This window comes from Miniopterus schreibersii, assembly GCF_964146895.1.
Source record: "Miniopterus schreibersii genome assembly, chromosome: 12".
Classification (NCBI taxonomy): Eukaryota; Metazoa; Chordata; class Mammalia; order Chiroptera; family Miniopteridae; genus Miniopterus; species Miniopterus schreibersii.
The window spans coordinates 69,481,391-69,499,397 of NC_138112.1; the positions used below are offsets into that span (position 1 = coordinate 69,481,391).

An 18,007-nucleotide genomic window follows, 5' to 3' on the forward strand; every position below is an offset into this window, starting at 1 on the left:
CGTGCCCCAACAGGGCCGGGGCTCCAGCCTGCCATGGAGGTAACCTGGAGACCCTTCAGTCCAAGGGCCGGCGCTCTAACCACTGAGCCAAAACAGTCAGGGCTGGGTGTTGATTTTTATCAAATGCTTTTCCTGCATCTGTAGAGGAGATCATAAGATTTTTCTTCTTTATCTGTTAATGCAGAGTATGACATAGATTTCCTAATAGTAAACCATCCTGTATTCCTGGGATAAACCTAACTTACTCATGGTGTGTTATCATATCGTTGAATTTGATTCACTGATATTTAGGAGAGGATTTTGCAACTATATTTGTAAATGAGATGGCTGTAGTTTTCCTTTATTTTTCCTGGCCTTGTCTAATTTTGGTATCACAGTTGTACCAGCCTCAGAGAATGATTTGAGGGAAAATACCCCCTTTCTGTTCTCTGGAAAAGTCCATGTAAGTTTGGAATGATTTGTTTGTTAAAGATTTGTAAAACTCGCCGGTAAAACTGCCTGCAGCTGTTTTTCTCGGCAGGAAGGTTTCGACTTTTTCATTATGAACGTTTTCAAACACGCTCAATGTTAAAGAAAGTGTTAACCTCACACACGCCTCCTTCAGCTTACATAAATGGTTGGCTGTGCCGCGTTTGCCTCGTCTCTCAGCTCCACTTCAGGTGCAAGCTGCCCTTGCTCACGGGCCCTGGGAAGCAGCCCCTCTGGTCCGTCTCCAGCACTGTGGTGACAGCCAATGCTTGCTGAGCACTGGCTGAGTGCCAGATGTTGAGCTAAATGCTGTACCTGGGTGACCATTTGAATCTAAAGCTTACAGCCAGTCTTTGAGGTAGGTGTTATGCCATTATTATCTCCACATTACAGATGAGGTAACAGGTTCAGAGACACTGAGTAACATGCCCAGGGTCACACAGCTTAATGGAGGAGTCAGGATTTGATCCCAGTTATGTCTGATTTGAGAGCTGACATTTTGATGCAGTTACCTACCACAATGTGACCCAGGAGCCAAGTCCCAGATGCAGTGGCTAAAAGGGCCCTCAGGGGCCCTTCGGGTCCACCTGGAAGCAAGTCAGCTTCCTCAGTGTCCCTCCAGATCCACCTTTGGCCCCAACATGGTCAGTTCCGGCAGCAGGATACTCACAGCAGCTCTGGGGTTTCCAGGTCCTTTCTGATGTAGGGTCAAAATCTGTCTCCCTTTGGCTTCCATGAATGGTCAGCCTTCTGCCCTATGGGGCCTTAGAGAAGACATAAGGCTGCTCCCCATGCTAGGGAATCCCTTCAGATCCTGACCCACTCATTCACCCGATATTGACCGTGTGCCCTCAGTGTGCGTGGGACAGAGCAGTAACCAAGACAAAGTCGTAGCCCTGGTGGAGTTAACGTTCTAAAAGCAGACAGACAATAAGTTTCATATTGACAGTGACACACTCATACCCTGTCGCATTCAAGCCTCTCAGGATCATTCCAGATTTCCAGATTTGATACCCTTTGGAAATGTGGCCCCAGATGAGGCAGTCACACAAAGAACAGGGCCATGGGGCTACCTGCAATGACCCCCCAAGATATACCCTGGCTTGTTCCCGGGGGGTTGGAGTAGCCACAGGTCCTGGACAATCCCAGAGCTTCACTCTGTCCAAAACCTGGGGGGCAAAAGAAAAGAAAATCCTGTTTCGCAACTGCCATACACCAAACCAGCAGGCAGTAAGACACGCCCATTCCATTGGCCTCCCTTTCCTGTCCCCAACTCCAGCCCCGCCCCGCCCCCCAGCTCTCCCCCGCACCGGCTCCGCGCTCCCCGAGCCAGGGCCCACGCACTGCTACCCAAGCTCGCGTTCCGCCTTCGGCAGCCCAGAGCTTGCTGGCCTGTTCTCACTGTGCTCCCCAGACACCCACGTCTCAGTCCCTCCTCTATCCTCTGCCTCTTCCACCTCCAAAATCTTTCTTCAGCCCTAGGTCAGGAGTCAGTGCTGTTTCCTCAGACTCGAACCCTTCCTCCTCAGCTCCCCAGCCTGACAGATCTTTGGAACAGAAGAACACTTGGAGACAGTGTCACAGGTCGTGCACACACACTCTTCCTTTTACCCTGTGATACTCCCTCTCTAGTCACTGACTCAGGATATAGTGGAACAGAAGAAGTCACTGGTTTCAGGGTCATTAATAGATTTGGATGAATGAAAGCTCAGACATTGAAATGATCAACTTACCACCCCCCACCAAGGGGGATCATGAAAAGATGAGGAGAGAAAAAGAGAGAAATAGCAGAAGTTTCAGAAAGAAGTGGAGAGGTTGAGGTGTCCCCAGAGGAACCTGTGCCTCAGTCCCCACCAGCCCCCACCCTGGCTGAAGTGTAGAAAGGAAGAGAGAACCCAGAGAGATTGGGTTGCTGACAGCCCCGATGCCTGTGCCGTTTCTGGGCTGGAGCCAGGTCAAGGGTGCACTCAGGTACTCAAGTGGGAGCCTGGGATTCTGTCTGAGGGGCTTCACAGAGTCCCTGGGCATTGGGAGGGATCAGGACACAAAATAATGGCTTCCCTAGCCCAAAGAGTTGTGTGATTTAATATCAAGAGCTGATAGAAGAAAGCAAAAACACTAATTTGGAAAGATATATGCATCCCTGTGTTCATTGAAACATTACTTATAATAGCCAAGACATGGAAGCAAACTAGGTGTCGATCGATAGATGACTGGATAAAGAAGATATGGTGTGTGTGTGATGGAATATTATGGAGCAATAAAAAAGAACGAAATCTCGACATTTGTGGCATGGATGGACCTAGAGGGTACTGTGCTAAGTGAGGTAAAAAAGACAAGTACCATGTGATTTCACTTAGAAGTGGAATCTAAAGAAACAAAAGAAGTGAATGAACAAAACAAAATTGAAACAGACCCATAGATACAGAGAACGAGCTGCCAAAGGAGGGTTAAGGGGATTGGGGGAAGAAATCCACAAGCACAAAGGCCTTGAAGAAGCATTTAAAACAAGAGCTGGTAGACCCGGAGTGGCCCTGCCCTCAGGGCAGGGAGGCATGGGACGTGATTGAAGGGACCAAGCCCACTTTGCACACGTGGCAGCAAGGACCAGATGCCCCTCCCCCAATAGTAATATCTAGCTTTTGTGGAGTGCTCACAACAGGAACCCTTATTGTGAATCTCATTTCATTCTCAAAACAACCTTGTGAGACGCTATTCTTCCAATTTTTTGGAGGAGTGAATTGAAACGAAGACACTCACTCTAGGACTCAGCACAGAAGTGGCAGGGCAGGTATTTTCACTTGTTTTTAGAAATCAATTTTATTAAGATATATTTGCATACAACAGATGCATATGTTTTGAGTGTACACTTCAATGAGTTTAACAATATACACATCCATGTATCTATCACCACAATCAAGATGTACAACATTTCTTCCAGTCTGTGGTTCACCTTTTCATTCAACTGTTGATGTCTAAGAGTAGATTTTTATTTATTTCATAAATTTTTTCCCTGTATGGCTCATGCTTATGTCCTATCAAAGAAATCTTTGCTTACCCTAAGGTCACAAAAATTTTCTCCTGCATTTCCTTCCAGAATTTGTGTGTGTGTGCCTTGAGGGATCTGGAAAAAAGGGGATTACTCTGATACTTCAAAAGTATGTTATGTTAGATGCAAAAAGACAATAGACAAGCTCAGTTAACGTAAAGATTGACCTTTTTCAAGGAAGATACTGGCCTAGGTTATGACTACCCACGATGACTCACTTTTAGTTATAAAGTTTTCATTTCAGACCATCCTGTGTGGTTACTTTCGGTCTCTGAGTTTGTAAGGTCTTCACCATGCAGGCCTTCCGTGAGCTTGTCAGGTTTAGTATGTGGCCCTTTTATTTTTTGTCCAGTTTCCCCTTTTGGTCATAAATCAATCCAAAGTGTTACCCATGAGACAATGAAACCTCACTTCTTGTCTTCTTGAAGGAAAGATTTCAATCAAGAGATAAAGTGTACAAAAGCAAGCAAGAATTTATTGACTGCACCAAAAACACACTTAGCACAGTGAATCGAGGAAGGGCCTAGAACAGGAGAACCCAGGCAGGGCTGCTCTAGCTCACTGGGAAGTCAGAGAAAAGGAGGCCTTGGAGACAGGTTCAGGGGGTTAGCCCGGGAGGAGCTGCCACTGCCTACTGCTCAGGAGATACGTGCCTGTGGGGCAAGAACAGGGGGAAGAGAATGGCACTGGTGTGTTCCCAGGAGGGAGAGTGCCCTCTTCTACAAGTTTTATAGTTTTGTTGTTATGGTTTAATAGTTCTAGTTTTACATTTAGGTTTATAATCAAATTTTAATTATTTTTGTATAGGGTATGAAGAATCAAGGCTCATTTTTTTCCAAATGGATGTCCAGTTATCCCAGCTTTATTTGTTAAAAAGCCAAAGTGAATTCTCTTCACTTTGTCACAAATCAATTGACTGTATACGTGCGGATCTGTTTCTGGGCTCTCTTCTGTGCCGTAGATCTCTGTTTTCACTTGTTTCTATTATGCTAACGTTACACTACCTCTGGTCTTGTTCCTCTTTTTCCAAACTGCGGTGGCTATTCTAGGTCCTCTGAATTTCTCTATATACTCTAGCATCAGCTTGTCAATTTCTACCCATAAAGTTTGATGAGATTTTGATCAAGATTCTTTTTTGAACCCATAAAACTCAGTCTCATTCTTTTTTTTTTTTTAATCCTCACCTGAGGATATTTTTTCCATTGCTTTTCGGAGAGAGTGGAAGGGAGAGAGAAACACTGATGTGAGAGACACCTCGATTAGTTGCCTTCCACACGCACCTGACAGGGGCAGGGATCGGGCCTGCAAGCGAGGTACGTGCCCTTGGCCGGAATCGAACCTGGGACCCTTCAGTCCGCGGGCTGACGCTCTAACCACTAAGCCAAACTGGCCAGGGCAAATCTCATTCTTAAAATAAGAAAGACTGCTTAGAAACAGTACATATTTTTAGTGATTGATTTTTTAGAGAGAGGAGGGAGAGAGAAAAAAATCGTTGATTTGTTCCACTTATTTATGCATCACTGGTTGATTCTTGCATGTGCCCTGACTGGGGATCGAACTCACAACCTTGGTGTATCAGGATGATGCTCTAACCAACTGAGCTACCTGGCCAGGGCCAGAAACAGTACATATTTTAAGAAAGAGGAAAACAAACAAAGAAGGAAACTACATATTTAAATCAAGTTTCTAGAATATGTAGTTAATTAACTGTAGCCATGGAGCAACCAAACTTGATGTAATCTGAATAATTATTAAAATTAAATTCTTAATTAAAACAGATGTGGGTGAGGATGTGGAGAAACTGGAACTCTTGTGCATTGCTGGTAGAATGTAAAATGGCACAGCCACTGTGGAAAGCAGTTTGGTGATTCCTCAAAAAGTTAGACATTGCACTACCAAGCTATTCCACTCCTAGGTATATATCCAGAAAAACTGAAAGCAGGGACTCCAACGGATGCGTACACAAATGTGCACAGTGGCATTGTTCCCGACACCCAAAAGGTGGAAACAAATCAAAGGCCCATCAACAGGTGAGTGAACAAACAAAATGTGCTCTATCCATATAATGGAATTTTATTCAATCATAAAAATGAATGAATTTTTGAAAGTTGCTACACTGCGGATGAACCTTGAAGACACTGCGAAAATAAAGAAAAACCTCATTAAAAAGGAGCCAGAAGGCCAGTAGGGGGAGCTCTCAAACAGTACCACTGATGCCAACTATAACACCTGTCAATTACAGACCCCAAGAGAACCGTCTCCAGGAAAGAATGATCAATTACAGGCACCACCAAGAAAAGATTTACATTGCCTTTCCTACAAGAAATTGACCACCCCAGCAACTCAGCTAATGAGAAACCTTCATCTCCCTGAGCTCTTGCCTTTCTCCAAAGGACTTCTGTTTAAAACAACTCCTCCCAACTTCCTTTTTTCCCCACAAAATAATGTTCTTCTCTTTTGTCAGTTTGCCTATGGCTTTTGCTATATAGCTTGCTTGCCCTGAATTACAATTCTTTGCACTTCCCGAGTAAACCCTTTTTTGCTGGTCTAATAACTGGCTGTTTAAGGTCAACATTATGCTAAGTGACATAAGCCAGACACAACAGGACAAATATTGTTTGATTCCACTTATATGAGGTACCTAGAATAGGCAAATTCAGAAGGCAGAAAGCAGAGTAGAGATTACAGGAATTAGGGAGGGGGGTGGGAAATAAGTGTTTAATGTGTAGAGTTTATGTTCAGAACGATGAAAAAATTCTGGAGCTGGGTTGTGGTTATAGTTACATAATGTTGTGAATGTCCTTAATGTCGCCGAGCTGTACATTCATAAATGGTTAAAAGGATAAATATTATGTTATGTATGTTTTAACAAAACAGAAGTTAAAGCATTATTAATACATCTACCTGCATTTAAAAATAGAACATATGAGAGTGGGTGAGGACTGCAATCTTCATTTTGATGTTTTTAAAATGTACCCCATTACCTTTGTCTATAGTTGGGCTCACAAGGGCAACAACGTGTCTCCTGAAATCAACAGGAGGTCCATCTCTCACTTAGTAATTCAACAAATATTTGTTGAACATCTAATATTGGTCAAGCACTGTTCTAGATGCTGGATGGTGGTGTGGAGAGGATACTTACACTCAGGAAACATATTCTACTTGGAAGACACAGGTAATAAACAAGCATGTGAATACTGAGCAGAGATAAGTGCAGTGAAGAAGAGGAGTTATTTCATAATCTTTTATTGAAGAATTTTGAATCTATGTTCACCTGGATATTGGCCTGTGAAGTCTTTCCTTGTGATAGCTGATTTTGGTATCAGGGTAATGCTGCCTTATAAAGTGAGTTGGGAAGTGTCCCCTTTTCTGTTTTCTAAAAGAAATTTGTGTAGTATCAGTATTATTTCTTCCCTAACTTTGATAGAATTCACCAGTGAACCATCTGGACCTGGAAGTTCCTTTGTGGGTAGGTTTTAACTTATGAATTCAATTTCTTTAATAGACATAGGACTATTCTATTTCTTCTTGAATTATTTTTGCAACAGCAGGCACAAGTGAGACATTGAAAACACTTAACCACACTGTTGTGGTAAAGAAGACCTATTGATATTTGGGTGCTCACCATGTGCTGAGCATCGTGCCCAACCTGCACACGCATCACCTGTAGGTGTTCCCGTTTTTGTCCCCGTGATACAGCAACCAGAATCTCTCTTTTGCTTTGGCACAGAAGCTCTTCTGAAGGTGGTAGGATGGAGCTGAGGTCCCCTGTGCTGATGACGTAGAATGGAAGGCAGGTGACACCTTGAGGTAGATTGCTCAACCTGACAGAGGCCTATTTCCCTGAGCGAACACTTAACACTCTTCAAGCCAAAACCCTGCACTTTCTCTAAAAATCAACAGAAAAAATATCCTTGGATGAGGATTAACAATAAATAAGTAAATAAAGATATATTTAAAAATACACACACACACACACACACCCATTCTTAGCTCACTGGCTGTAGGAAAACCAGCCAAAGGTTGGATATGGCCAGCTGGCCATAGATTATCCACAGGACTCTATAGGACACTCAAACCAAAATGTTCACTGGGGACATTTCCCCCCAAGATGATCTGAAGTTCGATTTTTCTCCCCCTCCCCCAAGTATTTGCAGGGCTCCTCCCTTCCCCCTCTAAACCTTTGCTCAAGTAATACTTCCAGCCAGGTGTGCCGTGAGTGCCCTACCGAAAATTGCAACCTACCTGCCCATCATCCCTACCTTGTGCATTTTTAGGTTTCCCCAAACACATATCTGTCTTTAATATACTAAATAATTTCGTTTTTAGTGTATTTACTGTTCGTTACATAAACCCTTCTTTTCCTCGCAACTCTCAGATGTAAGCTCTATGAGGGCACAGTTCTTCACTCACTGATGCGTTCCAGGCTCCTAGAATAGCCCCTCGCACATGATAGGAGATTATTAAGCATTTGTTGAATGTCTGAGTGAATAATGTTGCACTACTTTTATAACTATAAACCTAATATACAAAAAACCCTAGAAATATTCCGTGAGTCCCCATAAGTAAGGAATGAAGTGCACAAACTTGACCAGGCATTGCACTCCCTTCAGTCCCACCCAGTTCTCCAGCCTCCCAACCCTCCAGACCACCCCGCCCTCGCCCTCGCCCCACCCCGCCGAGCACGCGCAGTTCATTCCCTTAGACGCCTCTCACCGCCACTAGGAGACGCCGGAACCCGCCACCGCCTCAGCACAACTCAGGTACCAAGTGACCCGCGCTGCACCCACGTGACTGGCGTCGCACCCGGTGAGCGTCACGTGACGGACTCAGCTTTCCTCCAATCGTTGTGCACGTTGTGGGGATTTCACCCAGGACCTGGCCCGAGACTTAAAACACCTCATTCTCCTGCCAGCCAAACGGGCCGGCCTCCCTCTTCCAGCTGGGCGCTGGTGTCTTTCAAAGGTCCTTGTCCAGAGCGGCTTCGGGAAGCCCGGGCCTACGACGCGCTCAGTCCCGGAAGTGACGTCTCCCAGAGGGGCCGGAAGTGGCAGTGGAGGGAGGGAAGATGGCGGAGGTGGTGAGTCCGGTGCCCGGGGCGGGGCGGAGGGAGCCAGGGGAGGTGGGTAGAGCCCGAGGACCCCCAGTAGCCGACCCTGGCGCCGCGCTGTCTCCCCAGGGGGAGATAATCGAAGGCTGCCGCCTGCCGGTGCTGCGGCGGAACCAGGACAACGAAGATGAGTGGCGTGAGTGACGTCGGGGGGCGGGGCTAAGGAATAGAAGGGCGAGGGGCGGGAGGGAGTCAACTGAACCCAAGGGAGGGGGAGGGGCCTGGAGCATTCTGGGGCGGGCGGGGCGCAGATACACTGGAGGGGCGTGGCTTGTAGCGGCTCGGAGATGGATAGGGCGGGGCTTGGGCGAGAGCTTCCAAGTGCTGGGGTGTAGGGATCAGGCTTGGCGGTGGAGTTCATCAGGTAGCAGAAGGGTGGGGCCTCATGGCCCGACCCTTCTAATGTCCCTATGCTGTTCCCACAGCCCTGGCCGAGATCCTGAGCGTGAAGGACATCAGTGGCCGGAAGCTTTTCTATGTTCACTACATTGACTGTGAGTGCTGGGCGGGGGTGAGGAGGGGCTGCAAGGTGGGGTTGGAGGGTAGTCTCTGGCATTCCTTCCTGAGCCATCCCCACTGCTGCAGTCAACAAACGCCTGGATGAATGGGTGACCCACGAACGGCTGGACCTGAAGAAGATCCAGTTCCCCAAGAAAGAGGCCAAGACCCCCACCAAGAACGGACTTCCTGGGTCACGCCCTGGCTCTCCAGAGAGAGAGGTGGTGAGTAGGTCCCCAACTTCAACTCTTCTCTCCTGACTCCTACTTCTCTCCTCTTGGCCTCAGTGGTTCCTGGATGGGCTGGAGGCAGCACCCTCCCACCCTGGCTTCAGCTTGCAAAGGATGGGGACCATATTGCAGATGTAGCTTCCAGAGTCCAGCGGCTATTCCTGTGTCCTTGAGAGGGTGGGGTTTGGTCACTCCATGCTGAAGGGCCCCTACTCCCCTTCCCCATCCCACCACCATCCCCACCCCAGAGGAAGACCCTGGACCTATCTCTACAGCCGGCCTCTGCACAGGCCAGCGGGAAGACCTTGCCAATCCCGGTCCAGATCACACTCCGCTTCAACCTGCCTAAGGAGCGGGAGGCCATTCCCGGTGGTGAGCCCGACCAGCCGCTCTCCTCCAGCTCCTGCCTGCAGCCCAACCACCGCTCAACGGTACCCTCAGCAATTCCAGGGACCTTGCTTTCCTCTCAGGTCCCCCCTTCTCTACCCTCTGACCCACCTTTCTTGGTTTCTCTCTGCAGAAACGGAAGGTGGAGGTGGTTTCACCAGCAACTCCAGTGCCCTGTGAGACAGCTCCAGCCTCAGTTTTTCCTCAGGTGAGTCCTTCAAACCATCTCTTCCCTTCCTTTCTTGTACCTTCTTGTAGCCCCTTTCAGACTCATCTTATAACCACTTCTATTCCTATCACCTCACCTACAGAATGGATCAGCCCGCAGGGCAGTGGCGGCTCAGCCAGGACGGAAGCGAAAATCAAATTGCTTGGGCACTGATGAGGTAGGTCTCGGGAAGAGGGAAGCTGAGTGGGAAGGAGGGGACATAGAAGAGGAGTGGAGAGTTGAGTGGCTAGTTTAGAAATAAACCATTGGTTGGTAGCCATGGTGGTCATGAGATTAGGAGCTAGGCAGAGCTGGTTGAGGTCAGTCATTGGGTGATCTTACCCAAGTTTTGAATTAAGACTTTCCAAGTCTTGGTTTCTTTATCTGGAAAGTGGGGATTACATGGTATCTCCCCCATAGGATTGCTGTTAGGCTTCAACAAGAGAACCTGGAGGTGGAGGGGGGTATGTGAGCTGTAGTCTCCTGTGACCTGGTGTCTTCCACTGGCCCTGGGCAGGACTCCCAGGACAGCTCAGATGGAATACCGTCAGCTCCGCGCATGACTGGGAGCCTGGTGTCTGACCGGAGCCACGACGACATCGTCACCCGGATGAAGAACATCGAGTGCATCGAGCTGGGCCGGCACCGCCTCAAGCCGTGGTACTTCTCCCCGTACCCACAGGAGCTCACCACATTGCCAGTCCTCTATCTCTGCGAGTTCTGCCTCAAGTATGGTCGTAGCCTCAAGTGTCTGCAGCGTCACTTGGTATGAGGGGTTCCAGGTGCTGCCCTACTAGCACCCCAACCCTTCCTCCCCCTCCCCTGATCCACCTCTCTCCCTCAGACCAAGTGTGACCTGCGACATCCTCCAGGCAACGAGATTTACCGCAAGGGCACCATCTCCTTCTTCGAGATTGATGGACGTAAGAATAAGGTCAGTGGCTGGGGGACAACGGGGAGTCCTTGGAACTTAAGAGTCTGGGGGAAGTCAAATGAGCAGCTTTTTCCTGCTAGGAAAACTGACCAGTCTGGCCACATGTCGGTTCACCTCATTTTTATTGAGTTCCTGCTGAAGGATAGATGCTGAGAGATGTAAATATGACCAGAAATTAGACATAATCTCTGTTCTCTGAGAGCTCAGTCCATGGGGAAAACAGACACATCAATGGCCACTTTAGATCCCAGAGTGTTAAGTGTCATGAAGCAGAAAATGAGTTATTAGGACCCAGAGGAGATAGTCAGCAAAGCTTCACAGAGGAGGTGAGTTTTGAGCCTTGACATGAAGGACAAGGTGGGCAAGGGACTCCCAAGCAGGGGGGTTCTGAAGGGCAGGCATGGATGTAGAGAGAAAGTGTGGTGAAAGGCAAAGACCCTTCTGGTTGAAGGGCAGAGAGGAGGGAAGACTGTTACAAGGGACAGCTCAAGAGGTGGGAATGAGGTCAGTTGGGGAGGAGTTGGGGACACCATAAGTTTGGGGCTTCATACTTACTTTAGTCTGTGGCTGTAGGGAGGAGTAACTGGAGGGACCATTGAGAGATTCCCCCATTCCGGGGGCCGAGAGGGTGGTGAGGGAAAGGCAGGTACCTTGACTGGCAGGGGAGAGCTCTGACTTGGGTGCAGGGGGAGCTTGAGGGGAAGATACTTTTCTAACCACTGTTACGTATTATTAAGTGTGGACTTGGGCATCCAGATCGTGGTGCCTGGCATGTAGTTAAAAAGTCATGTCTGGCCCGGCCGGGCATGGGTCAGCGGTTGAGAGTCGACCTAGGATCCAGGCGATCAGGGTTCGTGCGATTCCCGGTCAGGGCACATGCCCGGTTTCGGGCTTGATCAATGACTCTCATCATTGATGTTTCTCTCTCTCTCTCTCTCCTTTCCTCTCTCTGAAATCAATAAAGATATATTTTAAAAGAAAGTTATGTCTAAAATGCAGGATAAATTATGTGCAGAGGTAAAATAGCAAGATTATAAATTTTTTAGTGGGTGGGGCTCCTAAGGCTGTTATTTTGTTAAATTTCAGAATTCCTTACCTGAGTTGTAGACTACCAGGTCATTTCCTAAGAGATGTGACTGTAGGCAGAAGAATTGTGACAGCCAGACTCCTAGGACTGTCACATGGGCAGAGCTTCTTATAAGCCTTGGTCAGTCTTAGGTACATGTCAGTTTGTTGACTGTTAACTACAGCAGAGGGCAGTGGAGGCCCCCAGGACCCACTTAGGTGGAGGCATGGGGAGCAGGGGTAAACCTGCCCAACTCACCAGGAGGCAGGTTATTCAATGGGCTGGTCCATGGATTCCTTTTCACTGTGAAGTGGCCCTGCCTGAGTGGCAGGAACAGCCTGACTGATGGAATGGGTCAGGCCTCAGGGAGGAATGCTCATCACCAATCAGCCTGGGCTATAAACAAGCTCCTGGTTGACCCTGGCCCAATGGCCATGCTTGAAGCAGGGTACCCAGAGCGGTAACAGGCCTTTTCCTTTTCAGAGTTATTCCCAGAACCTGTGTCTTCTGGCCAAGTGTTTCCTTGACCACAAGACATTGTACTATGATACAGACCCTTTCCTCTTCTATGTCATGACGGAGTATGACTGCAAGGGCTTCCACATCGTGGGCTACTTCTCTAAGGTGAGTGCTTATCCAGCCTGTCGCTCAGCCCTACCCTGAACAGGGTCCCCTTCCCTCACACTCACCTGCACCTTTACAGGAAAAGGAATCAACAGAAGACTACAATGTGGCCTGCATCCTGACCCTGCCTCCCTACCAGCGTCGGGGCTATGGCAAGCTGCTGATTGAATTCAGTGAGTACTTATGCTCACGGCCAGGGGCTAGAGGTGGGTACTGGCAGGCCCAGGCCCAGCACCAGGACTCCCATCGGGGCCTCACATACAGATACGCCGGGTTGTTGTGATTCTCAGCTCTGGCCTTGCAGCCCACTCACCTTGGCCAAAAATCAAGATGGGACTCTTCCAAGATTCTTTCATTCTCTTGTCTAGATTAGGTTCTCAGCCCCTCACTGTTCCTTGGCCAAGGATCCAAGCATCCCCCAAATTTGACTCATCTACTCCTGCCCAGGGTCATGAGCAGAAGCCAAGTGAGCCACTGTTGCTCATCCCTCTGCTACTGTTGTGTGAGTTCCTCGGTGAGGACTAGTTGTCTCCTGAGCTTGGTAGACAGATGTTCAAAATGCTGTTAACTCAGCAGGGAGATGGAAGCACTGACTTGCATGGATATGGCATTTATTCCTTGTATCATGTCACATCAGTCTCTTAAAGCCCAAAAGGGCCTCTGCCCCTCATCCTTCATGAGCTCTTCAGTGTCCCCCCAACCCCTTCTCCCTTCTGCTTCCCAGCCTCCCACTCCCATTCTATTCAACTCACCATTCAATTGGGATAACCAAGTTCTGCGCTAGAAGACAGGGAGAGAGCCTTAGCTGTTCGGGAAAGACACAAAGGCTTGACTTGATCAACTCATGGTCCATTTGAGAAACTTTATTGGTAGAATGATGGTAAGATGGGAGTCATGTTTTTAGGAAGCCCTCAGCCTGGTAAAGCAGGCAGTTGCTTAATGGGGCTGTGGAGCTCAGACCTCAATGGAGAGGGGATGCAGGCAGGGCCACCAAGGAGGTGTGCTCAGTTTGGCACACAGGGTGGGTGGATGTTAGGAGGACACTGAGGAGGGGCTAGGCCTTCCCTACAGCTGAGGTGGCCGGTGATGTCCAGTTGATCTGTCAGGACTCTACATGCACCACAGACCCAGCAAGGTTAAGTAGGAACCCAGCGTGTGCCCATTCTTTTCTGTGCCTCCTCTCCCCAAAGCACCAGCCTCTCTGTCCTTCTCACCACCGGGTTTCTTGGTGGAAGTCATAAGATTGGGCAAGAGGGCCAGACTGGCTGATAAATAAAGATGCACCAAGGGGAAGAAAGCAGAACAGACTATGGTGCAACACGGAATGGTTATGACTGAGGGTGAGGAAGGGCTTCTACAAGCTGTAGAGACATCCCAGGGTCCTGACTGGGTGAATGAAGACTACCAAGAAATGTGAAGCATGTAGGGTTTTGCAGGGCCTGAGGTCTCACCAGGAACTGCCTGCCAGTGCCCAGGGGTCAGCAGGAGGGAGGGCGGTGCAGTCAGAGTGGGAGGGAAAGCTTCAAGAGGGAGAAATGTCTTCCCTCTGAGTTGGGAAGCACTCTGGCACTCCGCAGCCTCACAACCATCTGGTCAGGCCAGCCTGGTCTTAGAGCTGTTGATGCTCCTGGGGTCACAGCTAGGGGGAGCATCTCAGGCCTGGAACAGGTTGGGCCTGCCCCCTTCCCTCCTCACATACCCAAGTTCAGAGAGAATGTGGGAAGACACAGGAAAATTGGAGGCACTTTCTTTCTAGAAGCCATTTTCTCTGCCTCTCCTGCCCCACTTCTAACCTCTCACTGACTCAACACCCCTCCCAGTTGATTGTAGCCACTTCTCTCAGTGCCCTCAATACCTTCCACTGTGCTTGGCACACAGGTGAAGAGTGAATGCTCCCTAGTCCTTTATGCGGAAACTGAGGCACAGAGCAGACAAGCCACACACCCCAGCTCACAGAACCGCGACACAGCAAGGCCAGGATGGGAAGCAGGCAGTCTGCCTCTGCCACCTGTGCTCTTCAGCGCTGATCACGTGAAGCTGCGACCCTTTACCCATTCCCTCCCTCTCCATTGCTTTAGGCTATGAACTCTCCAAAGTGGAAGGGAAAACGGGGACCCCTGAGAAGCCCCTCTCGGACCTTGGCCTCCTGTCCTACCGAAGCTACTGGTCCCAGACCATCCTGGAGATCCTGATGGGGCTGAAGTCTGAGAGTGGGGAGAGGCCACAGATCACCATAAAGTGAGCCTGGCCCCACCTACCTGGGGGTGCATGGCCTGGCCTGTGTTTCCAGGCTTCTTACCCTGGGGCTCCTGGAGGCCTGGGACAAAGATGAAGGGCCCCAGGGGACCTGATCTTTGTGCTCCCACAGTGAGATCAGTGAAATCACCAGCATCAAGAAAGAGGACGTCATCTCCACTCTACAGTACCTTAACCTCATCAACTACTACAAGGTAGGGAGGTGGATGGGGGAAACAGGTGTGTGGAGGTGCGGAGTGCAGGCCCCGTGGGTGACCTGCCTTGTCCCCCCTGCCCAGGGCCAGTATATCCTCACATTGTCAGAGGACATCGTGGATGGGCACGAACGGGCTATGCTCAAGCGACTCCTCCGCATCGACTCCAAGTGTCTGCACTTCACTCCCAAGGACTGGAGCAAGAGGGGGAAGTGGTGACCAGGCACAGCCCATGGTAGCACTGACAAAGCCCGCAGAACTGGAGCTGACAGCCATTCCGCCCCCATCAGGACCCCCAAGGGGGACACTAAGGGAGACGGACCAGGCTGAGGACAGTTCCACAAGGAGAGGACTGGCCTGGTAGGGGCCAGTTGGTGCACAGCACCGAAGTGAGCTCAGGGCTCAGGTCAACTTTAAGGTCAGCTGGCTGCAGGCCCAGGCTTGCTGTGATCCAGGGACCAGAGGGAGCCAGGCAGATGTGTACAGTGAGATGGGGGTGGGGGCACTCTGTACAGAGAGCTGGTAGCTGTAAAAAATTTCTTTTGTAAAGTAGGAATTGGGGGTGAGGTGGGTACTGGCTGCAAAATTCTGGCCTCTTTTGCCCCCACTGCTCCCTGACAATAAAATTGTTTTTATAGACCAGAGCCGTGAAAGGTTCTTGTGGGGGAAGTAGCTGCTCCAAGGTGCGGGCAAACTCACGGGTGCTATGAAGAGCTCGTTTATCGGGGTGATGGAATCAGTAGGTCCAAAGTGAAGAGCTCGTTTATTGGTGTGAAGGGATTGGTGGCTTTCAATTTCAAGCTGTGGTTGGTCGTCAGTCCTCCCGCACCTGTGCATGGATCTGCAACAGGAGTCACCTTTACTACTGTTTCTGAGATGGAGTGGCTGGGTGGTCCACATACTTGGGGAGGGACTCAGCTGCTCAGAATAACAGCCTCTCTAGGCAGGCCCGAGAATGGTGGGGGAGCCACGCGGCTCTAACCCCATCTAACCTTCCAGTCAGAGCCAGGCTCCAGCAGCCCCATTGTGCTCCACAACCCCAATGCCCCAAATCCACTTAGGGCAAGATTCTGGACAACCCAGTAAATAACTTTGAAGCCAGAGAGGGGGGATGGATGAGCCTGGTAAGAAGAGGGCCCATCTATCTACTCACCGCTGCGGCGAGGCTGGGCCAGGTTAGGGCGGCACGTACTTTGGCATCCGGGCCAGGGATGGCCTCCAGGCCCCACAGGGTGAAGCGGCTGAAACTGGCGGAGGCGCGGATGAAGCGGTCCTGCGGAAGGCGCCCGGCTCAGCATCGGGGCCGCCGCTCCCGCCCGCACCCCCTGCCACCCCTGTGCCCCTGTGCTCACGAAGTCCCGCTCCAGCTCGGCACTGCCCGAACCCTCTGAATAGTCCTGCTTCCCCACCGACGCGTCTCCCTTCTCTTCCATCACCATCACGTATCCCACGAGGCCGGGCGGCACGTCCACCTCCTCGCCCCGCAGGCTGCGGCCCCGAAACGACACTTCGAGTCCTGAAGGAGGCAGGCGCAGGGCCACAGTGAGGGCCTGACCCAGGCCCAGCGGGGCGAGCACGGGGCGGCCCTCCCGCCGCCTCCGGGGGACTGCGATTCCCAGGAGCCCTCGCGCGGGTCCTCGCCCACGACAGCGCGGCGCCGGCGCGGAGGCTGCCGGGAGCCGCAGTCCGGCCGCGAGCGCTCACCGTCGGGGCCCTGGCGGATGGCCGGGGTGAAGAAGCGCCCCACAGGGGCGGGCCGGCTCACCCGGACCTCACACGGCAGAAGGTGCAGCGTGACAGGGGCGGCGTTGCGCAGAGTAAGGGGGCGCAGGTGGATGCGGTGCTTCTTCCCGTCGTCGCCGTCGCCGCTCTCCATCCTCTGCCCAGCTGCGGTGTCTCGCTGACTGAGACCCGAGCAGCGCGAAAAGCGCGCGAAGCCTCCCGGGGCGCCCTGAACCGCCGGCGCAGAGCCTCCTGGGAAGCGTAGTCCGTTTCTGAGGCTCCTTTGCAAGCCCCACCTCCCTGTGTTTAAGTCCCAGTTTTTTATTTTCTTGAAATTTTAAAGTTTGATTTATTTACTTTAGGGGGGGAGAGAAAAAGCATCGACTTGTTGCCCCACCCATTTATGCATCCATTGGTTGGTTCTTGTATGTGCCCTGACCAGGGATCAAACACAACCGTGGCAACCTTAGTGCAGCAGGGCGACTTTCTAACCATCTGGTCTTGAAGCGTTTTTCAATGGCGTATTTTTTATTTTAACTAAAATCTTTTTCTACTGATACACAATATTATATTAGTTCCAGGTGTAGAATGGTACATTTTTACTTTAAAAAATTAAAACGATTCCAAAAAGTAAATCTTTTATGTTGATTGGTAGGGAGGTTCTTTTAAATTTTATGAGGGACATCAGCTCGTCCTCAAATGAGTTGAAGGTATTTCATACGAATTTGTGGTTTGTTTTCCAAATCTGTGTATATTCGATTTTTTATTACACAGGCGAATTTTATTTTGTGTAGTCAAATTTATCAACCTTTTTAAATGTCTTTTAGTTTTCACAATACTTTTTTGGTTTCTTAACTCTTCTCTAATGTTTATTTGTAAAGATACCCAACTTACATATCAAGTTTTCTCATAAAACAAACACATACGAACTGGTGATTAAGATTAAAGTTGCATTTAATTCATAGATTTGAGAAAGAGAAAAACGTCCCCAGACATCTGGAGCTGGCCTTGGTGTTCTGTTGAACATGAACAATTCCAAAGATTATCAGACAAGGTCACTCTGTGACATAAGGGATCGAGAGAAAAACAAGGTCACTCTGTAATCATGTGAAAATGGACAAAGGCACAAGCATTGTCCAAGCCACAAAAATGATTAAACATCCCTCTATCTTGGATTATACATGACTTGTTTCTTTACCAATTACAGCTTTAGCCTCAGTCTAATTGAGATTTGTTAACATTATTCCATCACAGAACTACT

General features: G+C 49.6%; 2 protein-coding genes across 12 annotated transcripts; one reads left to right on the top strand and one right to left on the bottom strand.

Annotated features, from left to right (window-relative positions):
• The first annotated feature begins 8,268 nt into the window (after window positions 1-8,268).
• KAT5 (lysine acetyltransferase 5) lies at window positions 8,269-15,663 on the top strand. Of its 11 annotated transcripts, none has more exons than XM_081155716.1 (14): window positions 8,269-8,597; window positions 8,697-8,763; window positions 9,053-9,121; window positions 9,213-9,349; window positions 9,631-9,786; window positions 9,876-9,950; window positions 10,054-10,128; window positions 10,468-10,716; window positions 10,795-10,884; window positions 12,434-12,574; window positions 12,654-12,747; window positions 14,653-14,812; window positions 14,943-15,024; window positions 15,109-15,663. In XM_081155716.1, exons 1-14 carry the CDS (start codon window positions 8,586-8,588, stop codon window positions 15,241-15,243), a joined length of 1,542 nt encoding a protein of 513 aa, XP_081011842.1. In that variant the 5' UTR covers window positions 8,269-8,585; the 3' UTR covers window positions 15,244-15,663. The 11 variants fall into 11 exon arrangements, with proteins under 11 accessions (XP_081011842.1, XP_081011835.1, XP_081011840.1 ...); XM_081155714.1 differs by having other exon boundaries at window positions 8,505-8,597; window positions 9,604-9,786; XM_081155710.1 differs by having other exon boundaries at window positions 8,567-8,597; window positions 9,174-9,349.
• A 105-nt stretch (window positions 15,664-15,768) lies between these two features.
• RNASEH2C (ribonuclease H2 subunit C) lies at window positions 15,769-16,975 on the bottom strand. The gene is made up of 4 exons (XM_081155719.1): window positions 16,729-16,975; window positions 16,377-16,540; window positions 16,178-16,297; window positions 15,769-15,865 (listed from the first exon to the last, which is right to left on the bottom strand). The coding sequence occupies exons 1-4, from the start codon at window positions 16,898-16,900 to the stop codon at window positions 15,839-15,841; spliced, it is 483 nt and encodes a 160-aa protein (XP_081011845.1). The 5' UTR covers window positions 16,901-16,975; the 3' UTR covers window positions 15,769-15,838.
• Window positions 16,976-18,007: the final 1,032 nt, after the last annotated feature.